The sequence below is a fragment of the Oncorhynchus masou genome, chromosome 7 (genome assembly GCF_036934945.1).
Source record: "Oncorhynchus masou masou isolate Uvic2021 chromosome 7, UVic_Omas_1.1, whole genome shotgun sequence".
Classification (NCBI taxonomy): Eukaryota; Metazoa; Chordata; class Actinopteri; order Salmoniformes; family Salmonidae; genus Oncorhynchus; species Oncorhynchus masou.
In genome coordinates, this window is record NC_088218.1 from 9,429,103 (window position 1) to 9,443,723 (window position 14,621).

Consider the following 14,621-nt stretch of genomic DNA (forward strand, 5'->3'; position numbering starts at 1 on the left):
CTACATCTTTAAAGAGTACCCCCCCCAAAAAAAATACAAATAATAATAATGAAAATAATAATAATAATAATGTGACACTGACCAATTGAGGAGAAAGTGTTCACTGTGACATGTGGTTGTCTCACCTGGCTATCTTAACATGAATGTACTTAATGTGCTGGTGACGTCACAGGGTCAGAAAGAACTCCTGACTGTCGTCATACAAAAACACTCCAGGCACTCAGCCCATAAGAACCATTCATACTGTCAGATCTAATATGAAGAACTGAATACAACCATAAGAACCATTCATACTGTCAGATCTAATATGAAGAACTAAATACAACCATAAGGACCATTCATACTGTCTGATCTAATATGAAGAACTGAATACAACCATAAGAACCATTCATACTGTCAGATCTAATATGAAGAACTGAATACTAAAGAGAAGAAGAGGTTGACCAGTACATATTCATGTAACTTTATTTTTCATTGGCAGATCAATAAAGTTTGCTTCAATGCAGTTATCCAAACACATTCATGATCAGTAACTAAAATAACTAATCTAGTTTTAAAGACAATTAATAAGCACATGTATTCATTTCATAAACTGTGTAACATTAAATAAAGTTGTAAAACAATCCCCCCCAAACTAATGGTGAAAAGTGATCATCATACCATCTCTATCTGATACATGTTAGGGGCAGAAGGTAGCCTAGTGGTTAGAGCATTGAGCTGGTAACCAAAAGGTTACCAGATCGAATCCCGAGCTGACAAGGTAAAAATCTGTTGTTTTGAACAAGGTAGTTAACCCACTGTTCCGAGGCCATCATTGTAAATAAGAATTTGTTCTTAATTAACTGACTTGCCTAGTTAAATAGAGGTTCAATAAAAAAAGTGTATACTTGCTCCTTCCCACAGAATACTGCAGAGGGACAACCTGGTCTCAGAGCAAAACGTATTATATTATACAAAATAAACATCCTTTGCCAATCCATTCAGTATGTTTGATTACATTGGACTACCAATATAAACCAAAATATAAACTAAACATGTAAACTGTTGGTTTCATGAGCTGAAACAAAAAAAATCCAGTAATGTTCCATATGCACAAAAAGCTAATGTCTCTCAAATGTTGTGCACACCTGACAGGTGTGGCATATCAAGATGCCGATAAAACAGCATTATCATTACACAGGTGCACCTTGTGCTGGGGACAATAAAAGGCCACACAACACAATGTCACAGATGTCTCAAATTTAGGGAATGTGCAATTGACATGATGAATGCAGGAATGTCCACCAGAGCTGTTGCCAGAGAACTATTTATATCTCTACCATAAGTCTCCTCTAACGTCCTTTTAGAGAATTTGGCAGGACATCCAACCGGCCTCACAACTGCAGATCACATGAAACCACGTCAGCCCAGGACCTCTTCACCTGCAGGATTGTCTGGGGGTGGGGAGGTGGGGATGGTGCTGAATAAAATGTATTTCTGTAATAAAGACCTTTGTGGGGAAAAACTATTTCTTATTGGCTGGACATGGCTCCCAAGTGGGCCCATGCACTCCCAAGTCCCACCCATGGCTGAGCCCCTTCCCAGTCATGTGAAATCCATAGATTTGGGTCTCATTGACTTAAATTGACTGATTTCCTTATACAACCTGTAAATATTTGAAATTGTTGCGTTGAGATTGTTGTTCAGTATAATACGACTTGTAGGATGTATCGTATGTTAAGAATTACAATTCGTATGTTATTTTACGCATTGCTATTCATACAACATGTTACGAACTGGTAATATGTATGGTATGTTACGAATTCCAATTTGTTGTTGCTAAAGTTAGGTAGGTGAGGGGTTTAAGGTAGAGTTAAATGGGTTTCGGGGAAAGGTTAGCAAACATGCTAAATAGCTGCATGCTAAGCTAACATGCTATGTAATAGCTGCAAAGTAGTAAGTTGTTGCAAAGTTGCTAATTAGCTAAAATGCTAAAGTCCTCCTTGATGAGATTCAAACACTCAAACTTTGGCAAGAAGTTTGAGTTACACGCCCACCATTCCACAGTGCAGAGGTAAGGCATCTCTCCTGTGTGTTTACACTGGTGTGTTAAGTTGCTATGGTGAGAGAAACTCACCCAAAAGTCAGAGCAGACGTAAGCAGGCTTCTCTCATGCATGTGGTCGCTGATGAACTATTAGCTCATTTGCTGTTTTGAAGCATTTTACACAAGCAGAGCAGGAGTATGGCTTCTCTCCTTAATGTATATGTTGGTGTGTTTTTAAAGTATCAAGTCGAGAGAAACTTACACCACAGTCAGAACAGGAGTAAGGCTTTTCTCCTGTGTGTGTTCTTTGATGAGCTTTTAGCTTAGCTGATGTTGTGAAGCATTTTACACAGTCAGAGCAGTAATATGGCTTCTCTCCTGTGTGTGTTCTCTGATGAACTGTTAGCACAGTTGATGTTTTGAAGCATTTTCCACAGTTAGAGCAGGAGTATGGCTTCTCCCCTGTATGTATACGTTCATGTGATTTTAAGTGGGAAAGTTGAGAGAAACTCTTTCCACAGTCTAAGCAAACGTAAGGCTTCTCTCCTGAGTGTGTTCTCTGGTGAACTTTTATATCAGTTGACGTTGTGAAGCACTTTCCACAGTCAGAGCAGACGTAAGGCTTCTCTCCTGTGTGTGTTCTCTGGTGAACTTTTAGCTCATATAATGTTTTAAAACATTTTCCACAGTCAGAGCAGGAGTATGGCTTCTCCCCTGTATGTATACGTTCATGTGATTTTAAGTGGGAAAGTTGAGAGAAACTAGTTCCACAGTCAGAGCAGACGTAAGGCTTCTCTCCTGTGTGTGTTCTCTGGTGAACTTTTAGCTCATTTAATGTTTTGAAATATTTTCCACAGTCAGAGCAGTAATACGGCTTCTCTCCTGTGTGTGTTCTCTGATGAACGTTTAGCTCAGTTGACGTTTTGAAATATTTTACACAGCCAGAGCAGGAGTAAGGCTTCTCCCCTGAATGTATACGTTCATGTGTTTTTAATGTATACAATTGGGAGAAACTCTTTCCACAGTCAGGGCAGACGTAAGGCTTCTCTCCTGTGTGTGTTCTCTGATGAACTTTTAGTTCATTTGAGGTTTTAAAACATTTTCCACAGTCAGAGCAAGAATGAGGCTTCGCTCCTGTGTGTGTTCTCTGATGAACTTTTAGATCAGTTGATGTTGTGAAGCATTTTCTACAATCAGAGCAGACGTAAGGCTTCTCTCCTATATGTACACGTTGATGTGTTTTTAAGTGGGAAAATTGAGAGAAACTAGTTCCACAGTCAGAGCAGACGTAAGGCTTCTCTCCTGTGTGTATACGTTGGTGTGCTTTTAAGGTGCCCAGATGAGAGAAACTCGCCCCACAGTTAGAGCAGAAGAAAGGCTTCTCTCCTGTGTGTGTTCTCTGATGAACTTTTAGCTGAGTTGATGTTTTAAAACGTTTTCCACAGTCAGAGCAGTAATAAGGCTTCTCTCCTGTGTGTGTTCTCTGATGAAGTTTTAGCTGAGTTGTTGTTTTGAAACATTTTCCACAGTTGGAGCAGGAGTACGGCTTCTCTCCTGTGTGTATTTTTAGGTGTATTTTTAGCTTTGATAGAAATGGGAAAATCTCTTCACAATGTGGGCAGTGATGAGACCTCTTAGCTCTCTGATCTTCCTGCTGTTGATCTCTGGATGTAGAGAATGTCTCAACATGGCATCCTGTGTGAACATCAGAAGAACCAGTCAGTTGGTGTGAAGCCCTTTTTACATCAGTATTTGTTACTAAGTGCTTAACAGAAACCCAGCCTAAAATCCCCAATGAGCAAGCAATGCAGATGTAGAAGCACGGTGGCCACAAAAAACTCACTAGAAAGCAGGAACCTAGGGAAAATAAAAATACAAAAATCGTAATATTAAACATTCATGAAAATACATGTGTCTTACATCATTTAAAAGATTCTTGTTAATCCAACTGTGTTGTCAGATTTCAAAAAGGCTTTACGGAGAAAGCATACCACGCGATTATCTGAGGACAGCACCCCACATCAAAATACTTTTTCAACCAGAACAGGCGTGACAAAATCACAGACAGCAATTAAATAAATCACTTACCTTTGAATATCTTCCTCTGATTGAAATCACAAGGGTCCCAGCTACACAATGAATGGTTGTTTTGTTCGATAAAGTCTTTCATTATATCCCAAAACTGTCAGTTTAGTTGGCGCGCTTGATTCAGTAATTCACTCGTTCAACATGCTCACAAACGAATCCAAAAAGTTACCGGAAAAGTTTGTCCAAACAAGTCAAACGATGTTTCTAATTTATCCTCAGGTATTCTAATATCCAAATAAACAATAATATTTCAGACGGAGAATAGTGTGTTCAATAGCAAAGATAAATAACGAAGAGCGCACTCTCGTTGATGCGCGCAACATGACTACTTTTCTAATGGGGGACATCTTGGAAAAACTACAAATACTTGTTTATTTTTTAAAAAACAAGCTTGAAACCCTTTCTAAAGACTGTTGACATCTAGTGGAAGCCATGGGAACTGCTATCTGGTCCTATCTATGTGTATATCCCAAAGGCAAGCATTGAAAAAACCTGTGACCTCAAAAAATACAAATATTCCTCAAGGTTTTCGCCTGCCATATAAGGTCTGTTATACCCACAGACATTATTTTAACAGTTTTAGGAACTTCAGTGTGTTTTCTATCCAATGTGATCAAGTATGTGCATATCCTAGCTTCTGGGCAGTTTACTTTGGGCACGTCAGTCATCGGAAATTCCGGACAATAACCAGTATGTAAAGGAAGTTAAATAAAGGTAATAAATAAATAAATACACTACCATTAGTGGTGAAATAAATGAATAAATTCTCAAGTTTGGGGTCACTTACAAATGTCCTTGTTTTTGAAAGAAAAGCACATTTTTTTTATCCATTCAAATACTGTCAAAGTCATCAGAAATACAGTGTAGACATTGTTAATGTTGTAAATGACTATTGTAGCTGGAAACGGCTGAAGATCTCGTACAACGCTGTGTACTACTCTCTACAAAGAACAACGCAAACAGTCTCTAACCAGAATAGTGTCTAGAAGGCCAGCATCCCGGAGTCGCCTCTTCACTGTTGTCATTGAGACTGGTGTTTTGCGGGTACTCTTTAATGAAACTGGCAGTTGAGGACTTGTGAGACGTCTGTGTCTCAAACTAGACACTCTAAAATACTTATCCTCTTGCCCAGTTGTGCACCGGGGCCTACCACTCCTTTTTCTATTCTGGTTAGAGCCAGTTTGCGCTGTTCTGTGAAGGGAGTAGTACACAGCGTTGTACAAGATCTTCAGTTTCTTGGGATCTCCAGTTTCTTTCTCACATGGAAGGCTCTACCATGTGAGAAATTTCAGAAGTTTCAGAAGAAAGGTCTTTGTTTCTGGCCATTTTGAGCCCGTAATCGAACCGACAAATGGCCCAAATACTCAGCTAGTCTAAAGAAGGACCGTTTTATTGCTTCACTAATCAGCACCACACTTTTCAGCTGTGCTAATATAATTGCAAAAGGTTTTGTAATGATTAATTAGCCTTTTAAAATGATAAACTTGGATTAGCTAACACAACATGCCATTGGAACACAGGAGTGATGGTTGATGATAATGGGCCTCTGTACACCTATGTAGATATTCCATATTTATTTTTTAATCATCTGTTTCCAGCTACAATAGTCATTCTGTGCAGCGCAAAACGAGACGTAGGCCTATCCTCAACCAATCATATTTCTCAAATCCTTTTCAGGGTAAATTCCAGCCGAACATGGAGAGGACAGTAATGCATAACTACACTGAAAAAAAATATAAATGTAAAGTGTTGGTCCCATGTTTCATGAGCTGAAAAAAAAATCAGAAATGTTCCAACACACACTAAAAGCTTATTTCTCTCAAATTGTGTGCAGAAATATGTTTACATCCCTGTTAGTGAGCATTTTCCCTTTGCCAAGATAATCCATCCACCTGACAGGTGTGGCATATCAAGAAACTGATTAAACGGCATAGTCATTACACAGTCGCACCTTGTGCTGGTGTAACAGTATAACTTTAGTCCGTCCCCTCGCCCATACCCAGGCTCGAACCAGGAACCTTCTGCACACAGACAACAGTCACCCACGAAGACATCGTTACCCATAGCTCCACAAAAGCCGCGGCCCTTGCAGAGCAAGGGGAACCACTACTTCAAGGTCTCAAAGCGAGTGACGTCACCGATTGAAACGCTATTAGCACACACCACCCCTAACTAGCTAGCCATTTCACATCGTTTACACTGGGGACAATAAAAGGCCACACAACACAATGTCACAGATGTCTCAAGTTTTGAGGGAGCGTGCAATTGTCATGCTGACTGCAGGAATGTCCACCAGAGCTGTTGCCAGAGAATTGAATGTTAATTTCTCTACCATAAGTTGCCTCCAATGTCCTATTAGAGTATTTGGCAGTACATCCAACCGGCCTCACAATCGTAGACCACGTGTAACAACGTCAGCCCAGGACCTGAGGTGGGTCTGGCTGCCAAGTGGGTGGGCCTATGCCTTCCAAGGCCCACCCATGGATGCACCCCTGCCCAGTCATGTGAAATCTACAGGTTAGGGCCTAATTCATTTCAATTGACTGATGCCCTTATTATATATATATAAAAACAGCCAAACATGTTCTCTCGTTTCTGCACCACCAAATGTTGTGAGGCAAAAGAGTACGAAATGTGCTTCTTACCCTAACGGTTCTCTCACTGTCACCCAAAAGCAAATTAAATTTAGGGCCAGGCTTCATTTTGGGCCTACTTTTTCTCATGGTTGCTATGCTTCGACCGAGCGAGCTACAGTCAAGCGGGGCATCTCGTTAAACTCGGCACGGCCTTGAGATTATGGAAATGCCAATGCAGGCACTCTGTGTCTTTAAACACCTCACTTTGTCACTCCATCCTTGCTGTGTGTGTTTCTCCCAACAGATGTCAAAGTGTGTGTGTGTGTGTGTGTGTGTGTGTGTGTTCACATTTAACATTCAATTCTCTGGCAACAGCTCTGTGGTGTGTGTGTGTGTGTGTGTGTGCATGTGAGAGGTTTTTCTTTGACATCTGTTGGGAGAAATGACTTATTTACAGTTCATGAGGGTTACCTAGTAACACATATGAAGTTTTGAAAAGATCTGATCTTTTTAACCCTCCGAAACAGCACCTATGACACCATTTTAAGGCACTTCCGGTGGGCACAGGAAGCTGAACGTGAACACATATCCTCTTTGGGGTAGGCTCTTACAGAATCCTGAGTTTAAAGTCTTTATGTTAAGAATTGACTGATCTACACTGGGTTGAACGCAATCATCTTCACATTTGCAGGTTATGTACATCAAAACAACTTTTTGGTGAATTTAACCACTTTTGGTAGTTCCAGGAATCTTAGAATCGACACAGGTAGACCTCATAGTGCAATGCGCCGCCACAATGGTGTTTGTTTAGTAAAGTCAGATCAATGTCTTGGACGATCAACTAATGATTAATTAGCAGCCCACATAACCAAATATTATAGCATAACATTACTGTTACAACAAAAACCGAATTTCTTACGAGATTTTAGGATGGTTTGCTGAATCGTCTCAAACTCAACATCGCGCAATTAGGCAGAATGTGCTTTGATGAAAACAAAATACAGGAAGTCAAAATAATTCAACACCATCTGCTCTAATTTGCTCACCAAACAGTAATCCAAGAAGATTTAAATGCATATTCCCATGAAACTGATTGAGGTCAAACGATTGGCATGCAGACGCAGCTTGGTCATTTCACTGGTAAAACGTGAAGAATTATCATTCAATATTGACAGTGATGATGCCATGGCCTATTTTGAAATGAGGTGTGCCTAAATTAGTGATTGAGGGTATTAAACATTTTCAACGTTCTTGAGACAATGTGTGGGGAAAGGCAGGTGTTACAAGTTTAAATTGTTTTTGCTTCGCTGTGAAGTCTTGAGTTGTTCAGGGATGTGTGATGTCAGAATTACAGAAATCAACCTAGCAATAGACTGGTCATAACTTATGGAGGTCAAATACATGAAGATAATTTATAGATAGAACCAGCTCTTACCATGACTAACAGTTGTCCTAATTTTCTCCTCCACTTCTTCATCTTTAATGTTGACATTCAGCTCCAGTGTTTGACTGCAGTCTTCCAGCTTCACTGATGCCATCTCTGGATCCTGCAGTGCAAACTGGGCTCCACTGTCACAATCAGGACCCAGTGACTGTAGGTTTCTACTCAGTGTGGAAGGAGAGTGACAAGATTGGTTTGTCTTCACTGTTGATGTTTCCGGCCTCAGACTTAATCTGAGTCAGTCTGTAGTAATAAAGACAAATGGACACAAGAGTTATTTTCTTGACAGTTCTGGCACTTTATTCTGTAAAAATATTTTCTCTTTTTCCTTGTTCTATTATCTCATTTCAGTAGATCGGGTAGATAATCCTTGACAAAACATTAGATCACATTAGACACAAAGTACACATTTTAAATAGCACAACATAAGTGCACTTAATCTATAGTAGATTTTCTAAATTCACATAAATGCATAAATGACTCAACAACCATTTCGTACAAGGTTGCAGTATGTTTCAGGCAGCACTAGGTACTATTTTATGAATAACCTTGTCTTCACTGTATTATTTCACTCACAGAAAACAATTGTATTTCCCGTTCACACCATATTAAGAACTATCAGGGTTCGTACAGTAGCAAGTCAAATTCAAGGACTTAAGTACTTTTTCAAGCACTAATATTTATTTACTTTAAGTCACATGTGAAAACCCTGAATTATAGATAAATATAGAAACAACTGAATGTGTCTGAATATTAGTACACATGTAAAGAACTGATAATCATTACATTCAGCTTCAGAACTGTAGAGCAACTGAAATGTTCTCTCTCTGATGAGGCACTACCTGCACTGAAGTCCGTTGATGCAGACCTCCTATGGTATCATGGAGGTCCACAAACAAACCTTTAAGGTCCATGTCTGTCTAATTCAGTACTAAGAAAATAAACCAAGAAATCCCTATTAACTTCTACCACACCTTCCCACACCCCCCAATAAACTATATCAATAGATCCCTTTCTATGTTTGCAAACATTGGGGTCTATATCATGCTGAGACAATCCACCCCCAGGTTATCCAGCTTATCAAAAACCATACTGACAGTAACATCTGTTACCCCCAACAACTGCTGCAATTTACAAGATAACTTTCAACCTGGTATTTCTGCTTTACACAATCCAAGTTGTTGATAACCTCACCAATGAAAGCTATGAAGTACACATTATTCAATATAAAGCATCCTTTGTCACAGTGCATTTATGGACGCAAGATTTCTGAACAGGCTTCGAAACCATGTCAGGACTAGTAGAAAGACCAGTTCTGACAGTAGGTCCTCTTACTACGGGACCAGCCATGGAAGCTCCATCAGTCTGTACTGTAGTTCCACCAGTCTGTCTTACAGCCTCTGTTGCTCTTTGTCCTCCACACAATTGCAACACTTAACAGTCACATTGGTCCAATATTCACTGTAATCATGTTCCCCACCACACTTGGCACATCTTTTCACTCAACAGCTACATGTCCCATTCTTTGGCATTTAAAAACACTGTGATGATTCAGCATGCTGCTCCAGTTTCAACTGTTCTGCTATGGAACCCTGACCTGTTCACTGGACGTGCTACCTGTCCCAGACCTGCTGTTTTCAACTCTCTAGAGACAGCAGGAGCGTTAGAGATGCTCTCAATGATTGGCTATGAAAAGCCAACTGACATTTACTCCTGAGGTGCTGACCTGTTGCACCCTCAACAACCACTGTGATTATTATTATTTGACCCTGCTGGTCATCTATGAAGATTTGAACATCTTGGCCATGTTCTGTTATAATCTCCACCCAGCACAGCCAGAAGAGGACTGGCCACCAATCATAGCCTGGTTCCTCACAAGGTTTCTTCCTTGGTTCTGGCCTTTCTTGGGAGTTTTTCCTAGCCACTGTGCTTCTACACCTGCATTGCTTGCTGTTTGGGGTTTGAGGCTGTGTTTCTGTACAGCACTTTGTGACATCAGCTGATGTAAGAAGGGCTTTATAAATACATTTGATTGGTTGAATGAGGAGGCTGGGTCAAAATCTCTGACATTGAAGCTAAGGAATCCTATTCTGTACTTTTCCAGACAAAACCTTCTAACACCTCAACAGCACTGATAAGCTTTCACTTCTTTAACCCTCTTTCCTACTGATCAACCTTTAGGCTTCAACCACTGTCTCCCTTCACATGTTCTTTAACAATATCATCATCTGTCGTTCTGCCCCTGAACAGGCAGTTAACCCACTGTTCCTAGGCCGTCATTGAAAATAAGAATTTGTTCTTAACTGACTTGCCTTGTACAATAAAGGTAAAATAAAAATAAAATCCATGGACATAGATATTGGGACCTCGGAGATTATTACTCTCTTCAATTTAGCATAAACTCCAGGGTCATGGCTTCTAAGCTTTGTCCCATTATGATTTTCCTTTTGAATAATCTTCCCTTGCTGAACCTGACCAGCACAAGATATTAACAATCTACCATTTATTTTTTATTTCACCTTTATTTAACCAGGTAGGCTAGTTCAGAACAAGTTCTCATTTACACAGCTGCATCCGTTTAACTTCACCTCTTTTTATGGCCTTGGTTAATCAGATAGGGCCTCATTTACACCCTGTGGTTTCCTCAAACACCATCCCAACTTTCCACTCGGACACATTATTACTCTAGCTCCCTACCTTGGGCCTCTAGTTACTATGCTACATGCGCCTCTGCTTCCAGTATCATTATCTCGGTTCTTCCTATGTCTTTCCACTACAGACCATTCAAATACTAGGCCCTCATCCTCCTACTCCATGTCATCAGAACTGTCCCCCACATTGATCGCATTCCAGCACAGCTGTCGCTTCTCAAACTCTCTCTCCATTTCAATTGTTTCATGAGTGTCAAACTCATTCCATTGAGGGCCGAGTCTCAGCGGGTTTTATTTTATCCTTTCAATTAAAACATAGACAATCAGTTGAGGTGAGTTCCTCACTAATTAGTGACCTTAATTCATTAATAAAGTACAAGGGTGGAGCGAAAACCCGCAGACACTTGGTCCTCGTGTCGCCATTTCACCACGAGCAAACTCCGAGAAAGACGACCAAAACCGCTGAAGCCGCCATTTGACCAGCCTCGTCCAAACCATCCCGATCTCGCGAGCTTACATGAATTAACAAGTATATGTAAACTCGCGAGATCAGGATGGTTTGGACGAGGTTATTTACCAGCTCATAAACATAATTTTACACAAAACCAAGAACATGTAAAAACGAACTCATAGTGGACTTTGACGAAATTATGTACATACACTCAAGACAAACCCAAAGTCTCGTTGAGTGACTTAAAAAATCATCGTTTTAAATCACGTTCTTCACTCACTCGGTTTGACCCCAAAATAACACGTACAATTAAAACCGTTATCAAACGTGATAATACCTTGACGGATTTGTTTGCTAGCATGTTATATATTCTTTCGACATTAGAAAGGTTAAACATGCTATTACATACCTACAATAATACATTTGAAACGGACACAACCACAATCGACATAACAACACAGTTCTGTGGTTTTCTACCCGGAACTTCCTGTTCCCAACTACGACATGTGCAACAGCGTCATCTTCTCCTCTGGTGTACTGGGGCCTGTTGCACAAAAGTAGAATTAAGACATCCGGGATAAATGACTCAGCTGAGCTCAATGAAGCCAAAACATGTGCGTCCAGGCTTAATTGGTTGCACAAAGACCAAGCCAGGATGAGCAGACACGGATTCATTAAACCAGGTGAAACCAATCCTGGATAGGTGCGCGCTCACGGCTCACTCAAATAGACCCCGCCACAGATCACAGATTAACTGATTTACCATGGCAACTAGAGCCGCGTACTTTTCCCCGTCGGAAGCACAAATCCTCATGGAGGCATACGAGGAGGTAAAAGATATAATTAAGAAGAAAGGCAACACCGCCACAGTGATAAAGCAAAGAGAAAAAGCGTGGCAAAGTATTGCAGACCGCCTGAATGCGTAAGTAGTGCACAATTACACACTCACCGCTCCGCTGAAACATCACAATTACAATTCAAATATTTAATTCACATCTCCAAAAATGCAGTTGTACTGTAATTATGAAACGGTTAAATTTTTAATTGAAATGCACTGCAGATATGAGTGAAATTGTGTAAAGTAACTCCATCACACTGTATAAAGCTATGATAAATTTTTTGATATTTTTACTGAAAACAAGACAAAAATACCAAGTAATTTTTTGCAGTGTGACTCCATTAAATGTGTGTGTGTGTGTGTGTGTGTGTGTGTGTGTGTGTGTGTGTGTGTGTAGATTAAACATGAACGGGCCAAAACGGACATGGCAGCAGGTCAAAATCAAATACAAGAACATTCTGCAGAATGGTATGGTCCCTGACTAATATTTAACAAAGCACAAGCATATATTGTACCCAGAAGGTGCCTGCTCACACATTGTCTGTACTGTTTTAGCAGTGAAAAAGAATACCCACAGACAAGGCACGGGTGGTGGGTCACCAAAGGCTGACCTTACCCCAGCAGAGGACATGGCCTTGGAGCTAAATAAAGGCAGGCCCGTCTTAGAGGGGATCCCTGGGGGAAAGAGACGAGCATAGGTTCCTCCCAAGTTGCCACCCGCTTCATTCAAGGTATGTCCTTCCATCTCTACATGGGATACAACCACATTCATATTGAATCAATTTGGACTGTCTGACTTTGGTTTACCTATTGCCTTGCAGTGTCTGGCAGCACTGTGTTCCTGTTAGAGCCACCAGCACAAGCACCAGACGATGCTGATCCAGTGAGTACTCCATCAAAGGCATACTGTAGGCCTGGCATGTCTTGTCTACTAGCTTCAATATGAATCCGATTAAATGTGATAGGGTGAAGGCCCCAGTGCAGCAGCAACAGCACATGATGGAGATGATGATGATGATGAGGAGGAGACCATCTCTCTGGATTCCAGAAGGCATGAGGTATCATGTTAAGACTGTGAAAGTACTATTTACTCTACAATGGTGAGGAGTCCTCATCAAAATCAAAAAATCTAATTTATTTTACAGGACCCAGATGCTATACAGTGGGAAAACCAGCCTGGCAACATAGTGCGTGTTACGGATACAGTTATCCTGTGTGTGTGTGTTTCTTTTCTCTCCTTCTCCCCTCGCAGGTGAAAATCATCACTCCCCAATCAATCATCAATCAGAAGACACACCTCCTCCAATTTCCTAACCTATCACAGTTCTTTCCCCATGGTTTAAAAACCCCATCATTTGTTTGTTCTAGAGCTCAGCTCAATCTCTCTGTAAATGCCATGTCTGTAGGACTCTGTGTTTCACTCTCGCTTTGTGTCGTAACCTCTCTTTTGTTTAAGCACCTCATAGCACTTTGTCATCACCTGTGAGTATTGTTTTTGGTTATGGTGTTTGTGTTTGATTGCTGGTGGAAAAGGGGGAAACCAAGACAAGTCGCCCATGGGCATACACTACCCGTAGGTGAACTTTGTTAAATACACTAGTTAGAACTGGGCGGACCACCCACTGTATTTTTGGTTAGTTAGTTAGCTGTTGTTAAAGTAGGCTAGTCTAGCTTAGGGGTGTTTTTGAATACTTATTGTTTCTTTCCTTGGGTCCAGCCCAGCCCCTTTTCCTGCTCCCCCCATTACCGTGTGTTTATAAATAAACCTAGAGTTTGACGGTAGATTTCAGTTGTCGTGCTTATTTCGTTCACACTTTTCCTTTGTCACAATAATAATTTGCATGAGTTATGTTACGAGTCTCATTACCATCCCCCCTAGACTGTCGGGCCAAAAGGGATTCGTAACAGTGCGTATTAATAAAAGGACACCACATCCTGCCAAATTCCAGCTGCGCTAATTGTATTGTGTTCACAGAGCTCACAAGCTATCAGAAAGTTGTATGGCAACCACCTCCGGCGCCAAATAGAACTGGCAGACATAGACATTCAGTACAAGAAGAAAAAGATGGAAAATCTTGCACTGGAGTCCGAAATAAAAAAGAGGACAATTAGGAAACTGGACCTTGAAATAAAAAAACTTGAGAGGGAGGTGAGATATGCCTTGAATGTACACTGTATGCTAACTGTAACACAAATGTATTAATCATTATTTTTCTTTCCTCCCCCAGCTCCAAGAAGAAGATGACACAGCTCAAAATAAAAATTAGGTATATTCTCGTAAAGTCAAGTGAGCCATGACATATGAGCTCTTATTGTGAGCACACAGGACGGTGGCATCTTTCTAAGGTTTTTTTTATTTTCCCAGCAATCAGTACAACCAAGTCATCGTTATAAGGCATCGCCCTCTTTTGCCCACCCCCCCAGCACCAGGTGTGGCCACTAGCCTATATGAAGGCCCAAAATTGTGTGTTCCTTCCTGCTCTGACAATGGCATGCCCATTCGTGCGAGATGTGGTGGATGAAGAAGCACTTGTGCTGAGGAGAGCCTTCA

The 14,621-nt window shown here is 40.7% G+C and overlaps 3 protein-coding genes across 4 annotated transcripts in view; 2 read left to right on the forward strand and 1 right to left on the reverse strand.

The window, feature by feature from the left end:
- The window catches only part of LOC135543193 (oocyte zinc finger protein XlCOF6-like), a 72,802-nt gene extending 61,072 nt beyond the window's left edge, over nucleotides 1-11,730 (reverse strand). The window contains exons 1-3 of one of the 2 annotated variants that reach the window (XM_064970300.1): nucleotides 11,642-11,730; nucleotides 8,125-8,373; nucleotides 448-3,720 (exon numbers count right to left, since the gene is read on the reverse strand). In XM_064970300.1, coding sequence (XP_064826372.1) covers nucleotides 2,237-3,720; nucleotides 8,125-8,227 — 1,587 coding nt within the window. In that variant the 5' untranslated portion in view covers nucleotides 8,228-8,373; nucleotides 11,642-11,730 and the 3' untranslated portion in view covers nucleotides 448-2,236. Of the gene's footprint in view, nucleotides 1-447; nucleotides 3,721-8,124; nucleotides 8,374-11,641 lie in introns of those variants that run through there. The other variant, XM_064970295.1, reaches the window with a different exon arrangement.
- Nucleotides 1-14,621, forward strand: part of LOC135543191 (zinc finger protein 850-like) — an 86,426-nt gene that overhangs the window by 39,502 nt on the left and 32,303 nt on the right. The window lies entirely within an intron of this gene.
- LOC135543201 (zinc finger protein 135-like) overlaps nucleotides 1-14,621 on the forward strand; it is a 69,492-nt gene that overhangs the window by 39,492 nt on the left and 15,379 nt on the right. The window lies entirely within an intron of this gene.